General features: G+C 52.8%; 1 protein-coding gene across 1 annotated transcript; it reads left to right on the plus strand.

The window, feature by feature from the left end:
* Nucleotides 1-189: 189 nt before the first annotated feature.
* On the plus strand, nucleotides 190-25622 carry LAPTM5 (lysosomal protein transmembrane 5). The gene is made up of 8 exons (XM_054446882.2): nucleotides 190-362; nucleotides 15518-15611; nucleotides 16351-16427; nucleotides 18133-18261; nucleotides 19008-19130; nucleotides 20371-20466; nucleotides 22808-22900; nucleotides 24155-25622. The coding sequence occupies exons 1-8, from the start codon at nucleotides 276-278 to the stop codon at nucleotides 24242-24244; spliced, it is 789 nt and encodes a 262-aa protein (XP_054302857.1). The 5' UTR covers nucleotides 190-275; the 3' UTR covers nucleotides 24245-25622.
* Nucleotides 25623-26389: the final 767 nt, after the last annotated feature.

Genomic DNA, 26389 nt, shown 5'->3' on the forward strand with positions numbered 1-26389 from the left:
GCAGAGCAGGGCCTGATGACGGTGTTAGGGTCTGTCCTCTCCGGAACCCCCTCCTGGGAATGGCAGAGGGCAGTGGGGTGCTCTGAGGCAGGCTGCTGCCCTGTCCCCACTCCCCCTCCCCAGCTGCCCCGCCCCAGCTGTGACGACCTTGTCCCTGCCTGTCTAAGGGACAGGAAGGAAGTGAGGAGGGCAGCCAGCAGCTTCCCCTTTTCTGCCCTGCTCCAGGCACCAGGCTCTTTCCCCTTCAGTGCCTCAGAGGAGGGGACGGCAGCACCATGGACCCCCGCTTGTCCGCCGTCCGCCAGACCTGCTGCTGCTTCAATGTCCGCATCGCCACCACCGCCCTGGCCATCTACCATGTGGTGAGTGTGCGGGCCCCGGGTGTGCGTGTGTGCGTACTTGCGTGAGTGTGCATGTCTGCAGTGACCCGTCATCTACGGAGCCCTGCAAATGAAAGAACTCCTGCTCCCCACCTCTCTGGGGGACCCTGGGCAAATCCCTGTCCTGCTCTGGGCCTCAGTTTCCTCCTCTGTCAAATGGCTGGGGGGACCCTGGGGAGATGCCGCAAGAATGAGGAGAAAGGGAGCAGGAATCCACTTTCCAGGCAAATGTAACTGACGTTCACTTCAAGGCTGGCTCCGTTTCTGCCTCTGTGAGATGGGGCACAGCAGCGGCCGGAAGGTTATTTGTGTGCAAAGCCAACAGCAGATGTGAAAGTGCTTTGGAAGTCAGGGATCTTGGAAGGAATGTGGGCTGGGGTTGTTTGACCACGATGTGAGGTCGGCCGCAGACACAGTCCCGATTCTTCCCCTGGGGCCTGGAGGGAGCCTGGGCCACTCGAGGGGATGAGAAGTGGGCATCTCCCCTTCGTGCCTCCAGTGGGGAGGCAGGGGCCGAGTCCTCTCAGCTTCCAGCTCAGTCAAACCATGGCCTTCTGCCCACCAAAGAGAACTTGAGACCTGTGCTAATCGTTAGTGTAACTTGCCCGGCCCAAACTCTTGTTGGGCAACTTGTGAAGTCACGGCTGTCACTGGTTCCTCCTTTCCTGGTAACTCACAGTGTGGTCTTGGGCAAGTCACAGTGCCTGGGGGCCAAGGCTCCTCCTCTGCCTGGGGTGGCTGAGGGTCAGTGTCCTTGTACTGTCCTGCCTAGACCCACCCTACCCCCAAACTCCTGGCCACACCCATCTCCCCTAGACCCAGGTGATTTCCTCCTGGGGTGACTCAGGGCCTGTGGTTAACAGTTTTCTCATGAGTCTGGAAGGGCTTCCTCAAAATTAGCCTAGATCCACATGCTGCGGTGGGTTGCTGCAAACTTAGACCTGCCTGCATCTGCTTCCTGTCACAGGCAGGGCAGGCAGAGCTGTGGCAAGAGCCCAGCCTTCAGGGGGGCGATGCTGTTCAGTGGTTAGCCCACGGCCTCTGGATGCAGACTCCTGCATGCAAATCCTGGCTTCCCTGCTTCCTAGCTGTGCAGCCTTGGGCCATTTACTTAACCTCTCTGAGCCTCAGTTTTCTCATTTAGAAAAATGGGGATGTGAATTATCTACCCATCTGATAGGGTTTGTTGTGAGGCTCAGGGAGTTGATATATACAAAGCATGCAGAACCACACCTGACTCACGGGTGAGTGCTTTATTATTCATTGTGCATCAGACATGGCACCTGCTGTCAGCATCCTTGGAGTCAAGTTGTTAGATTCAAGGACTCTAGTTTTGGGAGGAGGAACTCAGAGGTTGTCCTCTGAGCTCCTGCCAATGCAAGAGCTGAGAGAAGCAAATCACTCTCTGAGTGTCCCTGTATCCTGTCTTTTAGGCCTTCAAGCTCTGAGACTATGCACATTCTTGGAAGGACAGTGTGGCATGCAGGGGCGCCTCACAGGTAGCAAGTCCCTGGGCCCTCACCCCAGCCCTGTCACTAACTGGCTGTGTGGGCTCAGACAAGCCTCTCTCTGGGCCTCAGTTTCCCTTTTATAAAGTCAGGGGTAAGGTGATGTTGACTGGCTCAGAGGTCTCCAACTCTGATGCCTCTAGGGTCTGGGCAGGCCATGTGAGTGACAGCAGGGGGCAGACGGGCCTGCGGTGACCCAGGGAGCCCTTGCTTGGCCCACCCTGCAGCTGCTCTCTGTTTTTGCTGGTTGTTGCCACGAAGGATTGTGGGCCCTGGTGGCCACTCTTCTGATGTTTAGAGAATAGGGAGCAGGCTTTTGTGTCACATCTTCTGATGTTTCAATGCTAGTGATTGATGCACGGTAGAAAAAATCTCAGTGCAGGCCAAGTCGAATCCATTTGCAGGTTGTATGGGCCCAGAGGCTGCCCTGCAAACCCGGGACTGTGGGGCTGTTAAGGTTTCTTGTTGATCGTGCCATCTGATGTCCTCACCTGTAAATGGTGGTGTGATATATGGTCCCTGCTCACAGAGCTGAAGAATATGTGGGCCCTAGCAATCATGAGAGACTTCTTGGAGGTGGTGCCATTGGCAGGAGGGAGAGTTTGCTTGTGGGCAGTATGGAAAGGGAGGAGAAACAGGTGAGCAATGGCCTATATGTTCGGCTTCTACAGAGACACAATAGAGACCAACCTGGAGTTTGGGGAGAAGGTGATAAAGGTTTTGAGTGACAAGCTAAGAAGTTGGATCTTCTCTGCAGTGCGCCATTGATATTTTGGGCTGGATAATTCTTCTTCATGGGGGAGTGAATTGTGCGTTAGAGGAAGTTCAGCAGCATCCATGGTCTCTACCTACTAGATACCAGCAGCACTGCCCATCTCCCTACCCTGCCACTTGTGATAACCAAAAATGTCTCTAGTTATGGGGCCCAATCTCTCCCAGTTGAGAACCAATGCCTATGAGTGATGAGATGTTCTAGAGCAGGAGCAGGCATAAGAACAGAGGGGTGTCCTGGAAGCTGTGCGCTCGGCCCGGGTTGTCTCCAGGCTGTGGTCCTCAGTTGACTCCAGTGGGGGTTATCTTCCTGCACCCCGAAAGAGTCCTCTCTCCTTCCCAGAAAGGGCAGGGCCTGGGGGCTTTCCCATAGGCTAGCTGGCAACAGGTGTGCTGATAGGACCTTAAGCATCTGGATGGAAAAAGAGAAGCTGTGGTCCAGATGTGTCAATAGCCCATGCTGGCTGTCATCTGGACCCAGCCATGGGTGACGACTCTGCACATCATGAGCTATTTGTGGACTTGGCCCCTCTAGGGAGGGTTAAATTGAGACCTTGCCATCCTGAGACAGTGCCACGCTCTATTGAGTCATGAGGGCGTTATTACATGAGGGAAGCCTGGTCCGTAGCTTTGGGCTCGGGTGTCTTCCTCAGGATGTCACTGGGTTTGTGTAGAGGATTCTCTGGGTCACCCAAACTTGCACACTTTGGGAAGCCAGCAAACTTTCTTTCTTTCATTTTTTTTTTTTTTGAAATTTATTCTTTTTTTTCAAAGTTCAGTAACTTGCCCATCTTTTGTTGTTTGTTTTGTTTTGTTTTTGTTTTTAAGAGGTGGGATCTTGCTCTGTCACCCAGGCTGGAATGCAGTGGTGCCATCACAGCTCACTGCAGCCTTGAACTTCTGGGTTCAAGTGATCCTCCCACCTCAGCTTCCTGAGCAGCTAGGATCACAGGCGCATGCCACCATGCCCAGTTAATTTTAAATATTTTTTTTTTTGGTAGAGACAGGGTCCCACTATGTTGCCCAGGCTGGTCTCAAACCCTTGGCCTCAAGTGATTCTCCTGCCTTGGCCTCCCAACACGCTGGGATTACAGGCATGAGCCACCGAGCCCAGTCTAGAGAAATTTCTTAAATTGGGTCTCTTGGGTCCTGGCTTTTTGTCAACCTGAAGCATGTCCTAAGTCAATGGTAGAAAATGGGCACCTCCAGAAGACACTTTTGCCCAGAAATCTCTTCCTTTCTGACCTCTCTTCCGCAGGGTGCCCAGAATTCCACTGTCAGAAATGCATTGTCTGGGTTAAAAAACTTAACACCTGCTATGATTTCGACAGTGTAGAAACAGGATACCTCAAAACAGGGCGAGGAGGAAATGTGTCTGGGTTCTAGGATAGTGAAAGCTCTATTTTTTCTACTTTTCTGTATTTTCCATATTTGGTACAATGAACACGTACTTAGAACGGTTTTAGATTTATGAAAAAATTGCAAACACAGTACAGATAGTTCTTGCATCCCCCATGCCTAGTTCCTCTATTGCTAACGTCTCAACGTTAGTGTGGTGCGTTTGTCACAACGGGTGAATGAATATTCGTGGGCTGTTATTAAAGTCCGTGCTTTACCCCTGTTTCCCCAGCTTTCCTCTTACATCCTTTTTCTGTTCCAAGATTGCATCCAGGATGCCGCGTTACATTTAGTCTTCACGCTTCCTTAGGTTCCTCTTGGTATGATGGTTTCTCAGATTTTTCTTGTTTTTGATGATCTTGACAGTTCGAGGAGTATTTGTCAGGCATTTTGTCAAATGTTCTTCAACTGGGGTCTCTGGTGGTTTTCTCATGATTAGACTGGGAATGTGCTTTTGGGAGGAAGACCACAGAGGTGACGTGCCAGTCTCAGAACATCGTACTAAGAAAAGGTTCTGCCAACTTGACTCACCACTGTTGCTGGTGAATTTGACCCCCTGGCTGAGGTTGCTCCCTTATAAAGTTACTCTTTTTTCTCTCCTTTCCATGCTGTATGTTTTAGAAGGAAGTCCCTATGCTGCTCCAAGCAGCTCAAGTTTGATGAATGGGGAGTTCCGCCCCACCTCCTTGAGGGCAGAGTAGCTACATAAATTACTTGGAATTTCTCAAGATTTGTCTGTTCTCCCAGTTTATTACATAAATAAATGATTTATTTATATCACAGGGACCCAGGGATCTTTACTGTATGCTTTGGGTTATAATCCAATGGTACTTTACTTTGTAGCTCAAGTATACTACTTTTAAATTGGAAAAAGAAAAAAAAAGTAAGACCGGGTGCAGTGGCTCATGCCTGTAATCCCAGCATTTTGGGAGGTTGAGGCGGGTGGATCACTTGAGGTCAGGAGAAAACCCTGTCTTTACTAAAAATACAAAAAATTAGCTAGGCATGATGGCAGGAGCCTGTAGTCCAAGCTACTCGGGAGGCTGAGGCAGGAGAATTGCTTGAACCTGGGAGGTGGAGGTTGCAGTGAGCCGAGATTGTGCCACTGCACTCCAGCCTGACAGAGTGAGACTGTTAAAAAAAAAAAAAAGAAAGCATTCAAATCATGGTATTTGAAGAAGGAGTCTCTGTTGCCCTGACCTGGTGCAGGGAAGTCCCCCCATGTGCCCAGCCCCAGGCTGGGATACAGCCCTGACTCATTCACGGCCTCTGCCCTTGAGGGGCCAGTCTGCCAAGGAAAAACTGTGACAAGGACAACGGATGTCATTGCTGGCTATGATGGGGGCACAGATGCAGGGCTGGAGGTTGGGATTCTGGAATAGCTTCTTGGAGGAGGTCTGAGTGCTAAGGATGAGTAGGGCTTTGCTTGGGCACCTTGGAAAAGAGGCCACCCTGGGCAGGCGGAGTAGCGTGAACACAGGCTTGAAGGGGAAGGACCCTGCGGTGCTTCAGAGACCTAGGAGGTTTGTCAAGCTGGGTTAGGAGGGGTGGCCACGAGGTGTGTGGGGGAGGAGGGTGGAGAGGTCCCCAGGGGTGGGACCTACCCGAGTCCTTTGCTTTTACAAGCTTCAGAGCTAAGAGGATGGATCTCTGTTCGGCCTATCAGCTCATTTTGCAGATGGGAAAACAGGTCCCGCAGGGCCCCTTACTTGCTCCAGGACACATGGAGAGATGGGGCAGGAGCTTGCTTCAGGTCCTGCTGCTGGCACACAGGTGTGTGGAATGATCCAGAAAGTGGGCAAATGAGTTCCTTCCCTGGCCCATGGCTGGGGTGGTGTGTCTGTCTGGGAGGCCCTGCCCTCATCCAGCCTCCCACCATTCGTTTCTTCTTTATGGTCCAGTTTACGGGAAGCTTCCTCCTCCAGGAAGCTCTCCTGATTTGTCCTCCTTAGAACTCCTGGGGCTCTTTTCTCTGCTCCACTTCGGGGGCAGTGATCTGTGATTGAAAGGAACACAGGCCCATCTCCATTACTCACCAGCAATGTGACTTGAGCAGGCGGGCACCTTTGTTATCTGAGCCTTGCCTTCCTCATCTGTAAATGGGGCCAGTGGTCCCTGTCTCAAAAGTGATCATTTGAAGGAGGCCCTAGCGAAGCCAGGTGGGGGGCTAGCAGGCGAATGCCTGAAGTGGGCTGTGGAAGAAGAACACAAAGGCCCCCACCCCTTTTTTTTGATACTGAGTCTTGCTCTGTCACCCAGGCTGGAGTGCAGTGTCGTGATCTTGGCTCACTGCAACCTCTGCCTCCCGGGTTCAAGTGATTCTTGTGCCTCAGCCTCCCAAGTAGCTGGAATCACAGGTGTGTGCCATCACGCCCGGCTAAGTTTTGTATCGTTAGGAGAGATGGGGTTTCACCATGTTGGCCAGGCTGGTCTCGAACTCCTGACCTCAAGTGATCCACCGGCCTCGGCCTCCCAAAGTGCTGGGATTACAGGCTTGGGCCATCGTGCCTGGCCCCGCTTCCCTGTTGAAAGTTCATCTGTTTGGGGTTGAAAAATGAGTCCAAACTGCCAGGTGGGGAAAACCCTGGGTGAGAATCTGTTAAAACTTGCCACCTTTATGTCCGATGCCTCTGGGCTGGACGGAGAGGCCATGTTCTCTGCCACTGCAGCTCTGTGCCCTTCACAGAGGGGTGAGGAGGCCGGTGGGGGCAGGGTGGGAGTTGTAACCCCTCCTCAGTGTCAGAACTGAGTTGTTCTCCTCACCTCAGGGGTGTGAACCCCAGCTTCTAAAAGCAGGAGGCCCCCATGGCCCAACCCACCCAGAGAATGGCTGAAGGGCCTAGCCTGGCCTGGCCGAGACTTCTCTGTTGCCAACCTGGCCCCAAGGCCTCCAGGAAGTGAGGCTTTTATTTTGAGCCTAGAGCACCAGCCTGGAACCAGGACTTCGCTCTGAACTCACTGTGAGGCGAGCGTTGGTTTCCCAGGGGACCCCACCCTGCCAGGGGAAGTGGCACAAAGCACCCCCTAATGAGGCAGGAAGCAGAGCCATGAGCTGCACCGCCTCAGCCCTGAGCAGGGGCTGCCTGGGACAAAGCAGCCTCAATTTCCTCCCCAGTCAAGTGGGAGTCAGTAACTCCCATTTGTGGCACCGGACAAATGGCAGTGCCATGGGGGCCTCCATTTTACAGATGAGGAAACTGAGGCTCAGGAGGGCAAGTGACTCTGCAGCCTGTGTTAGATAAAGAACCTGAGCCCAGGTGTCTGCTCCAGGCGGAGGCAGGGAGGGCAGGCTTCCTGGCAGCCATGGGATGGGGGGGCGGGGATCAGCTCTGCCATCCCCAGAGCCTTGTTCTGAGAAGCACAGAGCCCATGTGTAAAGAGCTGATTTCAATTTTACCTGCAAAATCAGAAAAACGTGGGACTCATGTTAGAACCTGTCTCTCAAGACTGGCGCGAGGATGACATGAGAGAGTGTATGGTCGGTCGGCCCTCCCTATCCGCAGGTTCCACATCTTGGATTGCAGATTGAAAATACTCAGATGCAGAGCCCATGATACGGAGGGCCGACTGTATATGTTCAGAAGAGGACCTGGCCTCTAATAAATGCACAATAATAATAATATGAATACTTATTATCACTATTGTGGGTCTTTGCTCTGAAGATAAAGGGAGAAGTGATGGTTATAGGGAATCGTTTGGGGAGTGGAGGGTGCTTCCTCAGATATCTAGGAAGTGGAGGATGACAGAGCCTTGGATCATACCTGGAGGCCAACTCTGAGCCCCCCACTGGCTGCTCCTAAAGGGAGATTTGATAAGCTACGACCAGCCAGAATATCTCTGCTGCTGGGATTCACTGGCACTGTTTGCCTTTGGGGCAAAGGTAGCTGCTAGCGCCCAGTCACAGCACTTCCTGTGCTGCAGGTGACAGCCTCCTCCAGCGCCATCTGAGCCATCTGAGTCTAGGTTCTCTAGGCTTTTGCATGAGCCATCACGTCTCCTGCATGCTCTTTCCCCTTTGTCTCTAACCCCAGAGGCCCCACCCCTGCCAAACCAGTGGATCCATGTGTTCTCCCAGACAACTGCTGCTGTTTACTGAGGCCTGCTGCGTATTCAGCACATGGATGGTGCCAAGTCACAGTTCACTAAGAGGAACGTCTTGCCGTTTCCTGAATGCGTCTCACACACACTGGCCTCTGCTCATGCCCTTTCCTCTGCCTGGAACACTTTTCCCATTGCTCTTTTGGGGAATCTTCTTCAAGATTCACCTTCTCTGAGAAGCCCTCCTCGACCCCCACCATTGGACCCTGAGCTCTGGGTGTTGACCCAGAGCCCTGTGTGCTGGGTCCCTGGGAGTTGTGCCCTCTGGCCTGGATGCTCGTTTGGGTCTTGACTCAGCCTGATTCATCTTCATGATCCCGTGGAACCTGGCACAGGAGGTGCCAGCCAATCTCTATTTGATTTTTGCAAACCTTTTCTTGATGTATAATTTACCTGTAGAAAAGCACAGCTATCTTAAGTGCACATCTTGGTGAGCTTCTACAAGGTGAACACACCCACGTGACCTCCACCCAAACTAAGAAATCAGACCAGCACCCAGAGGCCCCTAGAGCCCCTGCCTCGCCACTGCCCCGCCCCCACTGACTTCTGCCTGTCTATGTAGTTCTATAACACATACATCTGTAGAACTACGTAGAAATGAAATTCTGCAGCGCGTGTTCTTTTGTGAGCACTTCTTTCTCCCAACGTTATGTTTGGGAGCTTCGTCTGTGTGGTTGCGGGTAGCTAACTCATTTTTTCCATTGCTGTGTATACTCCATTGTATGAATCTACCACAATGCATTTGCCTGCTTTCCTGCAAAAGAACATTTGGATTGATTCCAGCTTGGGGCTGTTACAAATAAGGCAACCATGGCCACTAGGCTCTGTGCTGGGTGTCCACACACAGGCACCTGTGCTGCTCAGTTGATCTTTCTGAATCACTACCTTCAATGATTTACTTCTCACACCCACTCCAGGAGGTGGATGGATTCTTCTCTCCCTTCTACAGATGAGGAAATGTTACAGATGAAGTAACATGGCCAGGCCAGGATCCCACAGGGGATCAGCGGCTGCACTGTGGTTCTCACTGAGGTCTGTGAGCCCCAGAGCCCAGTGGAGGGAGGAGGGGATGAGGTGGAGGTGGGGTTGAGGACGAGAACTGCGGAAGAGTGAAGAAGAGAGAGAAGCCAGGCTCTGGGGAGCTGCAGGTAGCCAGGCCAGGCTGCTGCGGAGTGTGTGGCCCCAGGAATGGGGGCATCTGGTGGTGTATCTGGGCTGGCTGGAGAGGTGGTTGGGGAGATAGTGCTCTTGGGGGCCTGGTCCCCACTGATCCCCCCATAAGCTCTGACCAGAAGCACAGGGTGGGGAAGGGGAGCTTCCTCTTGATGGTGACACATCTGACTCCCTTCTGACATCCTCCTCCCAGGCAACCAGGGAAATCAGGGTGGGCAGGTGAGGTTGAGGGGACTGAGCTTCAGGGAGGGGCCATAATTATAATGATAATGGCAGAAGTGTGAGGCTGTAGGACACAGGGTCAGGGTGGAGCAGCCCTAAGGGGGAGGGGCAAGGGAGGGCTCTGGCACTTGGGACCCATATGGCAAACTGCATTGTCTGTTGGGAAGGGTTGAAGACAAGCCCGGGCCTGTCTTCTTGTGCAGCCTCTGTCCTGGGCTCGCACATTTGGTAGGAGGAGCCAATGAAGTAAACGGATAGGAAAGTGTCCACACTCTGGCTGGCATAGGTGTGTGCTCACTGACGGCTGGGTCCTTTCTCTATAACCTTTACCTCCCTGAAAATCTCAGAGGGTGGGTCTCTGCCCGCCTGCTTCTGAGACGGTGGGTCCTGGGCCTCAGGGAGTGGGAGAGAGTGGGCCTGCTCTCCTGCAGAAGGGACTGGTCTTTGAACCCCAGAATCGGGGGTTCTGGTGTCATCACCACCATCCACATGATCTTCCTTATCACCATCCTATCCTGATGTCCCCATTGCCGTCACCCCCATCACTGTCACCAACATCACCAACAGCATCTCTGATCATCACTGTCATCACCACACCAACTCCAACAACATCCCAACAGCCACTCCCTGCCTCACATGGTCACCATGGCCAGTGCCTCCCAGGTGACACCTGGTACACTGTTTTCACGGCATCCCCTCTGGCACCGCCATCCTTATTGCCCAGCCATGTTCAATACGGACCCCATTGTCCCCACCTTCCCTGATTTCCCTCCTCCAGCCCCTGCCCCCATTCTTTTAGCTCAACCTGTTGCTTGCTCCTCACAGCCACCAGGAAAAAAACAAATCCCCCTGCCCCTGGCCACTTCCCCACTGGCCAGCTTGGGGAAGCTGTGTTTGTCACTAAGAAAGAAGGGCTGCGTGCAGACGGGAATAAGAACTGAAACCAAAGAGCGGCAGAAGAAGAGGTGAAAACAGGGAAAGGAGAGTGGGGGTGGGAAGCGTGGCTGAGCATGACTGGGACCGCAGCCTGAGCCTCGCTTGGAGGCAGGAGGACAGAGCTGATTTTGACCCTGCAACAGTTTTGGTGTGTGACCTTGGGTTGGTCGCTGTCTCTCTCGGGGCCATATTTCCCCACTGGTAACATCCTCCTCTCAGGAAAGAGACACTCCCGTGCCTTCTGAGTTTCCCTGAAGGGACTGAAACACACCTGCACTATCAGGCCTGTGGCTTTTGCCCATGATGTCTGCTCTTTTGGAATGCTTTCTTCTCTTCTGTGTTGGAAAACTCCTACTTATCCCTCAAAGCCACACTCGTGGGTTTCCTGTTGGTGAGACTCTCCCTAAGCTTTTTAGACAGGAATGCGCTCTCCCTCATCAAGGACCCCAAGCCCCATGCGTGTCCTCTGTCATGACTCTGAGCACACCATTCATGTATCGAGTTCCCTGGAGACAGTGACACCGGCACACCAGGGTCAGTGGCTTGTCTAGGCAGAGTCTGGAGGCGGTAGGTGCTCAGAGAGTGTTTACTGAGAGTCAGTGAATGCCCAGAGGTAGCAAAAACCACCACCCAATTGTGCTTGCTTATGGTGTACCTGCTGTGTGCCCGGCTCTGCGCACCACACGATGCCATCTGACCTCAGCAATCTTGTGAGGCAGGTCAGTGATTATCCCCATTCCTCAGATGAGGAGCTGAGGCCCAGAGAGGTTAGTGGCTGGTTCGAGGGTGCAGAGCTCGGCTGGGGCCCGGGGCCATCTGACTCCAGCACCCGAGCTCTTATCTTCACATTCTCACCAATATAGAATGAAGGGACAGTGGGTGAAAAGATGCCGTAATGGGGGAGCAAGTGGGTGAGGGCATGTTGTCTGCCTGGGCATTGTTGGGGGAGAGAAGCCTTGTGCCTGTCATGGGATGGCTTGGGTCCCAAGGTCACAGCCCAGCTGGGCTCTCAGAGCTTAGGGAGAAGGCAGCGCTGTGTCCAGGTGGAAACCACGGACATGAAGGGAAGGCAAGGGCTGGGGGCTTGGAAATGTTGACTCTCTGCATGATCTGTAGGTTGGCCAGGTACTTTCCAGGAACTACCAACAGCTGTTGGTTAGGGACATGGGTGGGGCAGTGAGGGCCTTCTGAGGGGCAGGGTGCTGGCCTTGGGGTGGCTGGGGGTGGAGGACTGTGGGCAGCCTGGGTGAGATGTCCTACAGTGTGTAGGAGCTCCACCCCCCTGACCTTCCTGTGTTCTGTCATCCCAATGGTCCCAGGGGGAAAATGAGGGTCTCTTCTCATTGACCAGAAGCGAAAACTGAGGCCAGGGAGAAGCCAGAACCTGGCCAGGGCCACACAGCAGTGAGGCAGTGGAGGAGGCCTCCTGCTCCCCAGCTCTTGTCTCCTGAGCTCTGAGTGGCTGGGGCTAGGGCTTGGCTGCCAGGGAAGGGCGGGCAGATGGCTAGAGAGATCCTGGAGCCCCAGGGGAGCCAGCACAGCCTTGTGGGGAGCCCTGGACCCCAGGAGAGAGGCAACAGGGTTCACACCCCACCTGGGCCACGTGACACAGGACATGTGAGTTCTCTCTCAGCCTCCATTTCCTCATCTGTACAACGGGAAAATGTTGCCTGTCTTGTGAAGTTTTGGGAGATTGCAGTGCAAGCCTGTGTGTGCAGGTCTGAGCACACAGTAGGTGCTGAATAAATGCGAGTTCCTCTCCATCCTATGTCCTAGAGAGCCACGTGGGTGCCTGGAGCCGAGCTTCCTCCCTTTCTCCTGGGTCAGGGACTGGCATCTTCGTGAAAGGTTGGGGCCCCGCAGAGTCTGAGTCAGGCTCTGAGGTTGCCTCACTTTGTGACCGTGGGCTGGTCCCTGCCCTCTATGAGCCTCGTGAGCCATCCGGCCAATGGGGACAAAGTCCTCCCTCGTCCCCTTCCGCAGGGTTGTTGAGAAGGTGAAATGGTGGGAGGGTGAGCCTGGGTTTTAAATGCAGGTGGTTTTCACAAAAGTAGAAATACCTCTGGTGCCTGGTGCTCAGGCTGACGGGAGGGAGAGGGGACTGCAGAGGGAGAGGGGATGGGGGTGCCTCTCTGCCTCCACTGAGGCACTGAGAGGAAGGGTTAGGCCTCGGGCAGAGCCGGGTGGCTGGGAGATGCTGGGCAGTTGAGGGAATTGGCCAAGATTTGAACCCTAGCCCTACATACGACCAGCTGGGAGGCCTTGGGCAAGGCCCTGGACCTCTCTGAGTTGCATTTTCTTCATCTGTGAAATGGGAAGGAAAGTATTAAGAATAGTCCCTTTTCTGGGTAGTGGGGAAGATCACGTGGCATGGAGTTAGGCTGTACAAATGTCCCCTTCTTTCCCTGGGGTGGTTGGAGGGGTTGCAGGGCAGTAAGGGATGCTTGGAGGAGAACGGAGGAGTTGTAGGGGGAGTTGAGGATTAGTAGAGGTCTCTAAAGTCGGGTAATGTCCAAGGTGACCTCATGGCCTCAGGATGACATTAAAATTTCTAAATTTTTCCATCACATAATTTTTTAATTTCTGGAAATTTTTTAGTAGCTGTTTTATGATGTTCATGATAAACTAGGACAGTAACACATGCATGTAATTTAGAAAGAAAGAAAAATAGAGGCGTGTGTTCAAAAGGTTTTACTGACATAGGTGCATGATCCAAATATCTAAGTCCTCCCCGGGGTTCAGGCTAGCAGGGCTCTGAGGCATTTTGGGGGTCAGGGGAATGGGAAGGCATCAGAACAGCATTGGGAGACTTGGGCTCCCCCCCTCAACTTGCTGTGTGTCCTTGGGCAAGCCACCTAATCTCTCTGAGTTTATAAAACAAGCAGAGGGAGCTTATAAAACAAGTAGATGTAGGCTCCTTCTAGCAAGGGGAGGTTGAGATGATCTGATTCTAGGCTTCGTTCCAGATTTCAGATAATCCTGGAATCTTGAGACTTTGAAAGTCTTCTCATTTCACAGCTGGTAGATGCTCATGGTCCTTCTCTAAGCCCAGCTGTGACTCATTTGTGATCTGCTTACATAATCCCAGGAACAGGGAGCTCACTACTTCACAGGACACCCCGTTCTGTGCTGGACGGAGCTGACATCTGCTTCCCTTTCTCTTTCTCTCGTTCAAGGTGAACTGAGAGGAGAGGGGCTGCGGCCCGGCCTTTAGGGGCTGAGGAAGGAGTTTTTCTCTCTCAGGGCTATTTCCTGTGAGTGTCAGCCACAGCCCTCACCACACCTGCCTTCTTCTCAGGGTGTTCTTAACTTTCCTGATGAGACAAAGCCTTTCCAGCTCACTCTTTAGCAAGTAGAGGGGGCAGTTAGAGCATGCACCATGCTCCTGGTACTACTGCCCAACCACGTAAGCTTGCCCCAGCCAAAAGCAGATTCTGTTTGCTGGGCACCCCCTGCCAGTCCCTGAGCTCAGTGCTTTGCAAATATAATGCAATTTAATCTTCGCTAAATCCAGCGATTGCAATTTTCCAGATGAGGAAACTCAGAGAGGTTAAGAGACTTGCCCAAGGTCACACAGTGACCTGGATTCAAAATCCTCTTGATCTGACTCTGGAGCCCAGCTCTTCATCACTCTTCCATTCAGTCTCTTTCCACGCCCCTAAACAGGATGTAATGTGGCAGGAAGACAAGTTGAGACCTGTGTCTGAGCTAAAAAAAAAAAAAAAACAACCCACACAGTCAGCAAGGGGGAAACAGATGGTGGGTGGCTGGTTGCCTGTCAGCTGAGCATGAGTTGCCAGTGCAGGGCTGCCTAGAAAGCCGATGTAAACTTAGGGCCATATTAATAGAGATAGGGCACTGACTAGAGGGGAGGGGACAGTTTTCTTGTTCTTTATACGGGCAGAGGGTACCTGGAGAACTGCATGTATGTCCTAGGGGAAGGGTGGAGGGCTTGCTGCAAGGACATGGACACACATAAGGTTGTGAGTTCCCCATGGCTGGAAGCACTTAAGTAGAGGCTGCATGGCACAGGTTTGTGGCTCCATGGATAAGGTGACCTCCAAGGTTCTTTAAAACTGCAGTTTTGTGGCTGAACTTCAGTTGTTTCTAGGGCCGCCCCAACACTCAGGCCTATCAGATTCGCCCCTTCCCCATAATTCTTAGTAAGGGTCATCTGAGAGTGGGGGGTTCATTTGTTCATTCATTCAACAAATACAACAGCTAGGGGAATGAACAAAGAGACACACAGGCTTTCCCTGCCTGGAACCTACAGTCGAGTGGGGATAATGGATAACAGCACAGATTGAGTGCTTACTGTCTGCCACGTACTTTAGGTGAATTATCCCATCTGCCCCACCACAATCCTAAGAGGAAGATGTTATTATTCCCTGAGGGGCCATGGGAGACAGAGATTCAGGGTTAGATGCTCTCCAGGGCCCTCCTGGGCCTGTGTTGATGATTCCGGGAACCTGAAGCTCTATGATGCTCTCTGATCCCCAGAGCCTGTTGTTACAGAAGGGGATGCAGTGGAGGGGCCTTCAGCTTCTACCCCCCACCCCACCTCTTTAAGCCTGACCTTCAGTAGTAACAGTTACCACTCTTCCTGAGAACTGGGCCTAAGGGCTCTCCTGGGATAGTCTCATTTACTCCTCACAGTAGCCTCCTAAGGAAGTTGCTAGTATTATCCCCCTCTTGCAGATGGGAAAACCGAGGCTCATAGAAGTCAAGTAGCTTGCCCAGGGTCACACAGCTGGAGAGAGGAAGACCCAGGATTCTGAACATGGGCTCTCTGTGGGTAAAGGCCACTCTTTTGTCTGGGATGCCCTACTGACCTGGCATGCCATCTGCTCCAGGATCCCCACTACTGACCTGGCATGCCATCTGCTCCAGGATCCCCACTACTGACCTGGCATGCCATCTGCTCCAGGATCCCCACTACTGGCTTCCCTGCTATACACTAGTAAGGTGGGAGGGGCTGGCCGGGGGGCCGTGATGCAGGCTCAGCTGACTGACGCGTTGCTTTGCCTCCAGATCATGAGCGTCTTGTTGTTCATCGAGCACTCGGTAGAGGTGGCCCATGGCAAGGCGTCCTGCAAGCTCTCCCAGATGGGCTACCTCAGGATCGGTAGGTCCAGGGGACGCCGGTGGAGTGGCGGGGGGAGGAGGACAGGGAGGGCCCTGGCCAGGGATAGCCAGGCTGGTGTTGGAGGCCCTGCCACCTCTCCATGGACGATGGATGACCTCTGGCAAGTGTCTTCCTTTCTTGGGGCCTCGGCTGTTTCACCTGCAAATGGGGATGTTCCACCTGACCCCACCCACATCTGCAGGTGGTGAGAGCAGATGGAATGGCACTTTGCAAACCCCTACCAGCTGGTAAAGGTGACAGCCTCACTCTTCTGCTTAAAGCCATCAGTGGCTGCTCATCACACTAGAATAAAATAGAAACTCCTCACCATGGGATCCAGCCCCTGCCCACCTCTCTGACAGCATCTCCCTGCGATTCTTCACCCCACATCTTGCTCCAGCCACACTGACCTCACCAACCCTGTCCCTGTCTCAGGCCGATTCCTCATTGCTCTCAGGCCACTCCCCAGGGATGCCTTTCTCAGTCTTACCCTGGCTAAAGTGGACCCCAGCCTGCACCTCCAGCCCAGCACCCTCTGTCTCATCCTCCTGTGCTACGTGTGATGTTCTGCTTTTGTCTTTGTACCCACTCCAGACTGAGGACTGCATGAGGGCAGGGCCTGGGCTTTCCTGTGCATCCTCATGTCCCCAAACCAGTGGTTCCCCACATGTGGTCCTGGGAGCCTGGCTGGGGTCCTGGGGGCACCCCTGAGCACCTCACTGCTCTCCTTGCCTTTCAGCCGACCTGATCTCCAGCTTCCTGCTCATCGCCATGCTCTTCATCATCAGCCTGAGCCTGCTGATCGGCGTAGTCAAGGTGAAGGCTCAGGAGCCCCGCTGCCCCCTGCCGCTTCCTGTTATTCACACCCGCTGGTGGTGGGCGGTGCTGGGTGCCGAAAGGGTGGGAGGCGGGTATGTTAGGTGGTCCCACCTGCGTTCTGGAGATCTTCACACTTACCTTTTGGAGAACCATGTTTCTCCCTGAGATTCCCTGGGCAGGTGACCTTGGTTCCCTGGTAATATGAGCCTCCACGGGGCTGGGCATGGTGGGCTATGCTGGTCACCGACACTTTGGTGAGAACTAGCTGATGACTCACATCCTTTTAAACGGCAGGTGGAAGCAGGGAATTTTGAGAGTGAAAAGAGGAAGTGTTGTTTCTGGGGGTGAGAGAGGGGAGAAAGCACTGGATTTTGTAATGGATGAGAGGAGCCGAAGAAAGGGGAAAGTAGGATGCATGCAGCTCTATCCGTGCAGTGACAGGCGCCAGCACCCTGAGGGTGACCTACACCCTGGAAGGCCCCCAGAAAGCTCATGATCTGATTGGGGAAGATGGGCCTTCAGAGAGACAGGGACAGTCTAGTGTGACAACGAGGGGCTCCTGGGCCCGAGGCAAATCTGGTGGGAGAGTTGAGATGGGCTGCAGCTCAATCCCCTGCAGAAGAGGAACCCGCGGTCCCTTGGTCCCCAGAAAGGCAGGAAGCCAGGGCCTCACCACATAGCCATGGGAGTAGGGTCCAGAAAGAGGGTCCTTCCAGTGCAGACAGGGGCCTGGCCCTTGCAGGGCCGGAGGTGTGGGGCGATGATTTGGTGCTGGTTTGGAATGCGTCCACCCCGCCTAAAATGCCAGCACCCACTCCCCTTGCTAACACCCACTCTGTCTTGGAACCCATGCTCCCTGGGGAGGCCGTTTGCATTGTGCAGGGTGGCTGTGGGTGCTTGTGCAGAAACTCAAAGGGTTCAGCTAGAGAAATGGAGAAATGGAGCAGGTGGTCCCTGAAGACTCTGAGATCAGTCAAGGTTGTCCTGGTTGCCTCCTGAGTGATTTTAGACAACCACATGAGACACCAGGAAACCACTGTTGCCGTGATTTTGTCCCCAGCTGTGAGAGCATATGAATGAATACTGGTCACGGTGGTCACTTGCTTTCAATTGAAGGAGAGGGACTTCAGCCTCTTCCTGGCAGGGCCTCTTACTGTGACTTTGGACCCCTGGGAGTGACAGGTGGAGGAAGGTCCAGCTGTATGCGGGGCGGTGGGGGGAAATGGGGGGGTGGGGGGGAATGGCTCTCTGCTGCCTCTGGGCCTTCACTCATGTTGGTCCTTCTGCCTCCAGTGCCCCGCCCCTCCTTCCTGCTCGCTCCTGGTCTCCTTCCCCGATCTAGCCCTGGTGTCCCCACCTCCAGCAAGTCCTCTCCGATCCCCTCTCCTCTGTAAAAAGTGTACAAAGCCCTTCCTTGCTGGGTTCTTGTGAGCAAATTGAGTCAAATCCTGCTCTTTGAGCCCTGAAAGATGGGGACGGTTCCCTTATGTCTCCTGGGACACCAAGACTCCTCTCATTCAGGGCCTGGGTCTTATCCACTCCCTGTCCCCAGAGTGTCACTCAGAGGAAGGTGACCTCAACTGAGGAGGGCAGGGAAGGTTTGGGAGAGGGTGGGAAGGGGATGCATGAGGATATCAGGCTGGGGTGGCGGAGTGTTGGCTGCATGCAGGGGATACTCGATGGTGCTGGGCCTACCTTTCAGAACCGGGAGAAATACCTGCTGCCCTTCCTGTCCTTGCAAGTCATGGACTATCTCCTGTGCCTGCTCACCCTGCTGGGCTCCTACATTGAGCTGCCCGCCTACCTCAAGTTGGCCTCCCGGAGCCGTGCTGTGAGTACCCAGCCCCCACCTCTCACTGGACAGCAGAGCCCAGGTCTGGCGTGGGAGATGGGAGGGGACCAGACACGGGCCCTGTGCTCAGGCTGGGGAGGGTAGGAGCCCTCTTCCTGGCTGGTGTTTTGACCCAGTCTCTGAGTCCCTCCACATTGCCCGAAGTTTCTTTCTCTGTGGAATGTACCTGCAATCACATCTCACCAGCCTGCCTTATGAGGGTTAAATGAGGAACATGCACATTGGGGGTGCAGCCCATGGTCAGCACTCAGTCAGTGCCGCTGGGAGTGAATTGACACCTGAGGAAAGGGCACGTGCACTTTTTAGCCCCCAGCCCCCAGTATTATTTCTTCTTTGGAACCAAGTTGAAGAAAGGAAGAGAAGGATGATTCATGCCAGTGAGCGCCCACCGTGGGGTGGCTTGAGGGCTGCTGCCAGTCAAGGACACAGTCTCCCAAAGCTGCTTTTCTCACTCTCCCCAACTGTTGTCCTTGAAGAGACCGGGGGGCTACATCGTGGAAGGGCCCTGGCCCGGGAGTCTGGAGACCCTGGTTCTAGTCCTGGGTCTGCCACCAGCTCTTGGTATGAACATCTGTGTGTTCACGGCTCTCTGTGCACAGGGGACGAGAGTCACTGATGTCTGTAGCTGAGACGGTCTCTCAAGTGAGGGCCTACCATGTGCCGCTCAGTAACTGGGACTTTAATTGCTGCTCCTTGTTCCTGCTCCTTGTATTTGTCCTGCCCAGAGCCCCTCCAAGTTCCCCCTGATGACGCTGCAGCTGCTGGACTTCTGCCTGAGCATCCTGACCCTCTGCAGCTCCTATATGGAAGTGCCCACCTATCTCAACTTCAAGTCCATGAACCACATGGTGAGTCTGGGGCAGGGGTCCATGCCCATTTACTGGCTGTGTGGCCTTGAACAGGTTACTTCACGTCTCTGTGTGTCTGTGGTTTAGGCCGGGTTCCCTGGAGTTGGAGCTTGGGAGGAAGATTCTTGTGCTGGTGATTTACTGAGGGAGCCCTCTCAGGAAGAAACTTGTAAGGAGTGAGGAAGGCAGGTTCGAGAAAAGGAGGAAGCCAAGCAAAGAAGCAAAGACGTGGCTGTAGGAGCAGCCCTGCATGATCCCAGAGAGGGCCTTGGCATGTGAATTGCAACACAGACATAATATCAGTTTTTATTGCTGTCTAATGAATTATCTCTAAACATCATGGCTTAAAGCAATAAACATTTATTATTTCACACAGCTTCTGAGGATCAGGAGCTTGGGAGTGGCTTAGCTGGGTTCTTCTGACTTAGGGACTCTGGTGGGGCTGCACCGGAGATGGTACCTGGGGCTGTTGACAACTGAGGGCTTGATTAGATCTGAAGGATGCACTCCTGGTGGCTCACTCACAGGGCATGGGCTCTTTGCCTAATTCCTCATCGTGTGGACTCATAGTAGTGCTGCTTGAGTGCTCTCCTGACATGGCTGCTGGCTTCCCCTGCGGGAGCGATGTAAGAGATAAGCAAGGAGGAAAGGCAGTGTCTTTTACGACTTCCATCACTTCTGCCACATTCTGTTAGTTAGAAGTGAGTTGCTAAGTCCAGCCCACACTCAAGGGGAGAGGAAATAAACACCACCTTTAGAAGGGAGGAGTCTCAAAGAATGTGTGGTAATATTTGCAAATGACCACAGAGGCAGTCTCACCTAGGGTGAGTTCCCCTGCATCAGTCATTGGTTTCAAGCTGCCCCTAGGGGAGGGAATGTAACCTCCCAGGTATTAGTGGATTAGGTGGTCCCTGTCAGCCAAAATGATCTTCTAGAGAAGGGCATAGGTGTGGCCCATGGGCAGCTGACACCTGCTAGCTGGGGATGGGCCAGTACGCCAGCCTGGGAAGCGGATCTGGAGATAGTAGCCACTTGGCTTTTCTTGGTTTGCCCGTCAGTGGGATGGGGCTGAGGGTACCACCTGCTTCCTAAGGCTGCTGTGGCGGTCGACCAAGGTGACGGCTGTGCCACACTGTGCTCGTGTGTGTGTGGAGGGTGGGATCATTATTCCTGGATGTGTGGGTGCTGTTGGAATTCCTTATGTCCAGAGATATTGATGTGGCCCCCAAATCTGTTGCAGAATTACCTCCCCAGCCAGGAGGATATGCCTCATAACCAGTTCATCAAGATGATGATCATCTTTTCCATTGCCTTCATCACTGTCCTTATCTTCAAGGTGAGTGGACCCCTGCCCTGCAGCTCTGGGAGGGGTGGTGAGGCTGTGCTGGGCCCAGGCCTGCCCATGCCAAGCTGTTAGAAGGCAAGGACATGTGTCCTCCATGCCTCCTCTCCCACTTTTAGCTCCTTTCTCTTGTTTTCCCGTGCCAGCATCTCTGACTTTACTTGGGATCCTCTGAGACAGCCAATTTAGGGGATGTGAATCCGTGAAGGCCACCTGCATTCAGATGTCTAATTCCAGCTGTCTGGAATTAGATTTGGACTGGCCTGCGTTTGAATCCCAGCCCCACTGTCACCAGCTGTGTGGTTGGTCTTCAGCAAGTCACTTCTCTCTGGGCCTCAGGGGGCAGGAGTCTTGCTTTGCCTATGTTACGGTTTTATGTAATTCAGGCATCAAAATGTACCTGAGATTATGTTAATAGAGGTTTGGTGATGAGAAGGAGGGAGGGGAATGGTCTCATTCTTCTCTGGAGTGGTCAGGCCCAGAGGATAGGGTCCAGCTTCAGGTCCCAGGTCTGAGTGATGGTGAAGCACTGGAGTGTGTTCACAGCAGTACAACCAGCAACGTGAAGAGACAAGAAAACGCTGCCATCTTAGGAAGTCAAAAAACCCCCACAAAACCCAGCAAAGACCTGAGCGCTATTCAGCATGGAAAATAGAGGACTCAAGGGGGACCTGACTGCTGTTTCTTAATACCTGAAGAACTCTCGTGGGGAATTTTGTGGGATCCTAGAGGCCACATTGGGGGCCTGTGGCCTGAAGTCACAGGGATGCTGATGACCACAGAACAGAAGGAAGGGCTTTTAAAAAGTATTGTTTTCTGATTATAAAATAACATAGGTCATAGTAGAAATTTAAAAACTACAGATGAGCTGGGTGTGGTGGCTCACACCTGTAATCCCAGTGCTTTGGGAGAACGAGTTGGGAGCATTTCTTGAGGCCAGGAGTTCAAAACCAACCTGGGCAACACAGCAAGATTCTGTCTCTACAAAACATAAAAAAAAAAAAAGTTGGATGTGGTGGCACATGCCTGTAGTCCCAGCTACTAGGGAGGCTGAGGCGGGAGGATCGCTTGAGCCTGGGAGGTTGAGGCTGCAGTGGTCCATAAGCGTGCCACTGCACTCCAGCCTGGGTGACAGAGTGAGAATCTCTCTCTAAAACAAAAACCAAAAACCAAAAAACTACAGATAAGTAGAAAGAAGACAAGCACTCCACCATCCACACCCCACACAGAGAGCATCACTGCTGACAACTGGGTGCATTTCCCCCCAGCCTTTCTGTGCCGGTGGGTGTGCATCTGCAGAGCCCAGCTCCTGCTTCCATCTGAGGCCCTGGGCAGTCTCTGCTGTCACCTAATGCCAACCTAGAAACAGAACCTTGTCCCTTTTAACATCTTCTCCAAGAACTGACCTAGCACAAACACTAGTGAGTGTGCAGTGAAAACGCCCCTGAAGGCTTCATGGGGGAAGCTAGTGTGGGCTTTCCATGGCACTCTCTACTGCAGGACCCCTCTCCAGACCCCACCACACAGCTCCGTCCCCCAGCTCCCCTGCTGTTTTTTATCCTCCAGAATGAGGGGCTTCCCTCTTTGACTCTCATTCTGCCTCGCTGGCCCCCTTCACCGACTTGATTTTCCCTGGGCCTTCATGCTTCATTCTTTGTCACTCAGTACCTCCATATGTGTCCTTGCCCCACCTATGCGCCCATCAGGGAATCCATCAAACAAGACCTTCCAGTACAGGACCCTCTCCTCCTACTCAGGGGGCATCCTGGAGGTTTTCTGTTGTTTCTTGAGCTTGCCCTTTGGGATTGTATGCCCCACTCTGGAAAGCTTCTGCCCAATTCTTACATCAACTTGCATCAGCTGATGGATATATAATAACTGTTCTTCCTTTATAAACATGGACCAATACTGCACATGCTGTTTTGTAATCTACTTTAGAAAACAACATATCAGAATCAATTTTGAAGAAAACATGTCCCACCATCAGCTCTGTTTCGAGATGGGCAGGGCTGTCTCAGGAGGTAGTGAGGTTCCAGTCAGTGTGGGCAGTCAAGGAGGAGCTGTGGGACTATTGCCAGGGAAATTGGAGGGTGGGCTGGAAGCCCCCCAAATCCCCTTGCTATGTGGTATCTGTGGGGCAATGAAAAGGGCAATACCTGGAATATTCTGGACTGGCTGGTGAGGAACCCCCAACCAGAATGAGAGGTCCGAGCAGGAGCAGCTGGATGCTGGCTTCTGGAGAGAGTGGTGGCTCCTGCCTGGCATATGTCCTAGGCCTGCTGGAGCATGAGAAGGACGCTCAGCAAAGCACAGCCTGACCTGGGCCTTTTTCCAGGTCTACATGTTCAAGTGCGTGTGGCGGTGCTACAGGTTCATCAAGTGCATGAACTCGGCGGAGGAGAAGAGAAACTCCAAGATGCTCCGGAAGGTGAGTGTGGCTGCAGGTGGGTGCCAGCCATGTCACTAACTCCCTGTGCCATTTGGGTCAAGTTTCCTTCCCTTTCTGGACCTTGATTTCTCTATTTGTAAGATGAGGGTTGGAGCAGAAGAAATGTGATCTCTTTCAGTTCTGGTAGTCTAAGATTCATTCACTCACTCATTCATTTATTCAGTATTTACTGCCTCTCACTCTTTGCTAGTCTCATATCGATTCCAGGAGGCGCAGGGAAAACTAAGATGCCACCTCTGCCTTAGAGGAGTGTATAGTTCAGACACATAGATACAATTACAACTTGGTGTGAAGCACAGGGACAATAAGCACAGAGGAAGGACCTGGCCTCTTCTCAGGTATCAGGGAAACCTTCCTGGAGGAGGTGACAGTTAACTGGTCTTGGAGGGTCAATGGATACGAGACAGCTGGGAACGGAGAAGGAGGCTTTCCGGGAAGAGAAGATGGGGTGTGCTTAGAAGCAGCTTATTGGAAAGTGATGGTTTAAATTCCTGGCAACTTACTTTCCTCACCTGTAAGGTGGAGATTGTATTAGTTAAGACACTTTTGGTTGCAAGTGGCAGAAACCCAACTCAATCTGACTTCAGGAATTTACTAGCTCACAGAATTTAGCAGCCAAATGTAGGTCTGGCTTGGGCCTGGCTGAGTCCTGACATCAGGATATGATCTCGTCCTCTCCATCTCTTGACTCTACTTTCCTCGACGTTGGCTTCATTTTCAGGAAGCCCGTCCCTTGTGGTGGCAAAATGGCTGCCAAAACCCCTAGGCGGATATCCCACCTTCTCAGTAATCCCAACAGAAGAAGAAGGTCCCAGGAGTATGTCTGATTGGACCAACTTGGGCCATGTGCCTATCCCCAAACCAAGGACTATAGCCAGGGGGATGGAATTCTACTTTGAGTGGCCAAGTCCAGCCACCCCGCTGGATCTGAGGGATGGGACCAGTTCTTCTGAAGGTATATGGACTGAGAATGTTTTCCCAAGGAAAATGGTGCACTGTTTTCAAAATAAGGGGGGCTTGATGCTGAATAGGCAAAGGCAAGTATGTCCACTACAGGGCTGGGAACTGCACCTATCACATGCAGGCAATGTCTAGCCATAGCACATATCCAAGACCTGCCAGTCATCATCATCATCATTTTGCCAGAGGTGGGGGTTTGGGTCCCATGACCCCAGGTTGGAATTGCAGGTCGTTCTTGACCATACTCAGCCCTCATCTCTCCGTCTCTCCCAGGTGGTCCTGCCATCCTACGAGGAAGCCCTGTCTTTGCCATCGAAGACCCCAGAGGGGGGCCCAGCACCACCCCCATACTCAGAGGTGTGACCCTCGCCAGGCCCCAGCCCCAGTGCTGGGAGGGGTGGAGCTGCCTCATAATCTGCTTTTTTGCTTTGGTGGCCCCTGTGGCCTGGGTGGACCCTCCCGCCCCTCCCTGGCAGGACAATCTGCTTGTGTCTCCCTCACTGGCCTGCTCCTCCTGCAGGGCCTGTGAGCTGCTCACAACTGGGTCAACGCTTTAGGCTGAATCACTCCTCGGGTCTCTCAATAATTCAGCCCAACAATGCTTGGTTTATTTCAATCAGCTCCAATACTTGTTTAGACGATTGGTCATTCTAAAGTTGGTGAGTTTGTCGAGCAACTATTGACTTGTTCAGTTCAGCCAAGCAACTGACAAATCAAAAACCCACTTGTCAGTTCAGTAAAATAATTTGGTCAAACAACAGTCTATTGCATTGATTTATAAATAGTTGTCAGTTCACATAGCAATTTAATCAAGTAATCATCAATTAGTTATCCCCTATATATAAATATATATGTAATCAATTTCTTCAAATAGCTTGCTTACATGATAATCAATTAGCCAACCATGAGTCATTTAGAATAGTGATAAATAGAATACACAGAATAGTGATGAAATTCAATTTAAAAAATCAAGTTAGCCTCCAAACCATTTAATTCAAATGAACCCATCAACTGGATGTCAACTCTGGCGAATGTAGGACCTCTGAGTGGCTGTATAATTGTTAATTCAAATGAAATTCATTTAAACAGTTGACAAACTGTCATTCAACAATTAGCTCCAGGAAATAACAGTTATTTCATCATAAAACAGTCCCTTCAAACACACAATTGTTCTGCTGAAGAGTTCTCATCAACAGTCCAATGCTCACCTATTCAGTTGCTCTGTGGTCAGTGTTGCCACATAGCAGTGGATTCCATGAAAGGAGTCAGCTCAATCACAGTCATTTTAGTGATGAGCTGCCAGTCCATTCCTAGGCCAGGCTGTCGCTGGCCATCCATTCAGTCGATTCAGTCATAGGCGAATCAGTTCTGCCCGAGGCTTGTGGTCAAGCAAAAATTCAGCCCAGAAATCAGGCACATCTGTTCGTTGGACTAAACCCACAGGTTAGTTCAGTCAAAGCAGGCAACCCCCTTGTGGGCACAGACCCTGCCACTGGGGTCGTGGCGGTTGTGGCAGCCAGGGAGGTTTGGCCCCAGCAGCCCTCCTGTGCCTGCTTCCCTGTGTGTCGGGGTCTTCCAGGGAGCTGACCCAGAGGTGGAGACCATGGAGGCAGGGTCTCTGGGGACTGTCGGGGGGTACAGAGGGAGAAGGCTCTGCAAGAGCTCCCTGGCAATACCCCCTTGTGTAATTGCTTTGTGTGTGACAGGGAGGAAGTTTCAATAAAGCAGCAACAGGCTTCTCTCTGGCTGATGTGTTTCTGGAAATACAGTGTAGGGAGGGTGGAGACCAGCCTTCTACCTCCATCATCCCCAGGACTCACGCACACCCCCTACACCCACATACACACCCTTCACACTCACACTCACATGCCCCACAACCATGCCCACCAACATACACACCCACACCCCCCACATTCATACCCCCAACACATACCCCCTCACCCCCACCCCCACACACCCACACATCTACACCTATATACACACCACTCACACTAACACACGCCCCACAACCACACCCACCAGCATACACACCCACACCCCCCACACACACCCACACCCACCCCCTCACCCCCACCCCCCACATATACACCCCCACACTCACACCCCCAACACCCACACTCACAACATACACACCCACCATGCCCACAACCCCCACACACAACCACAGTCACCCCCTCACCCCCACCCCCCACACACCCACACACCTACATCTACATACACACCCACATACACACCCACATCTACATACACACCCACATACACACCCCTCACACTCACACTCACATGCCCCACAACCACACCCACCAACAAACACCCACAACCCCCACGCTCACACCCACACCCACCCCTTCACCCCCACCCCCCACACATACACACCCCCAACACCCACACTCACAACATACACATCCACCAACATGCCCATAACCCCCACACACAACCACACCCACCCTCTCACCCCCACCCCCTCACACACCAACATACACACCCCCCACACTCACACCCCCAACA

Source organism: Pongo pygmaeus, chromosome 1 (assembly GCF_028885625.2).
Source record: "Pongo pygmaeus isolate AG05252 chromosome 1, NHGRI_mPonPyg2-v2.0_pri, whole genome shotgun sequence".
Classification (NCBI taxonomy): Eukaryota; Metazoa; Chordata; class Mammalia; order Primates; family Hominidae; genus Pongo; species Pongo pygmaeus.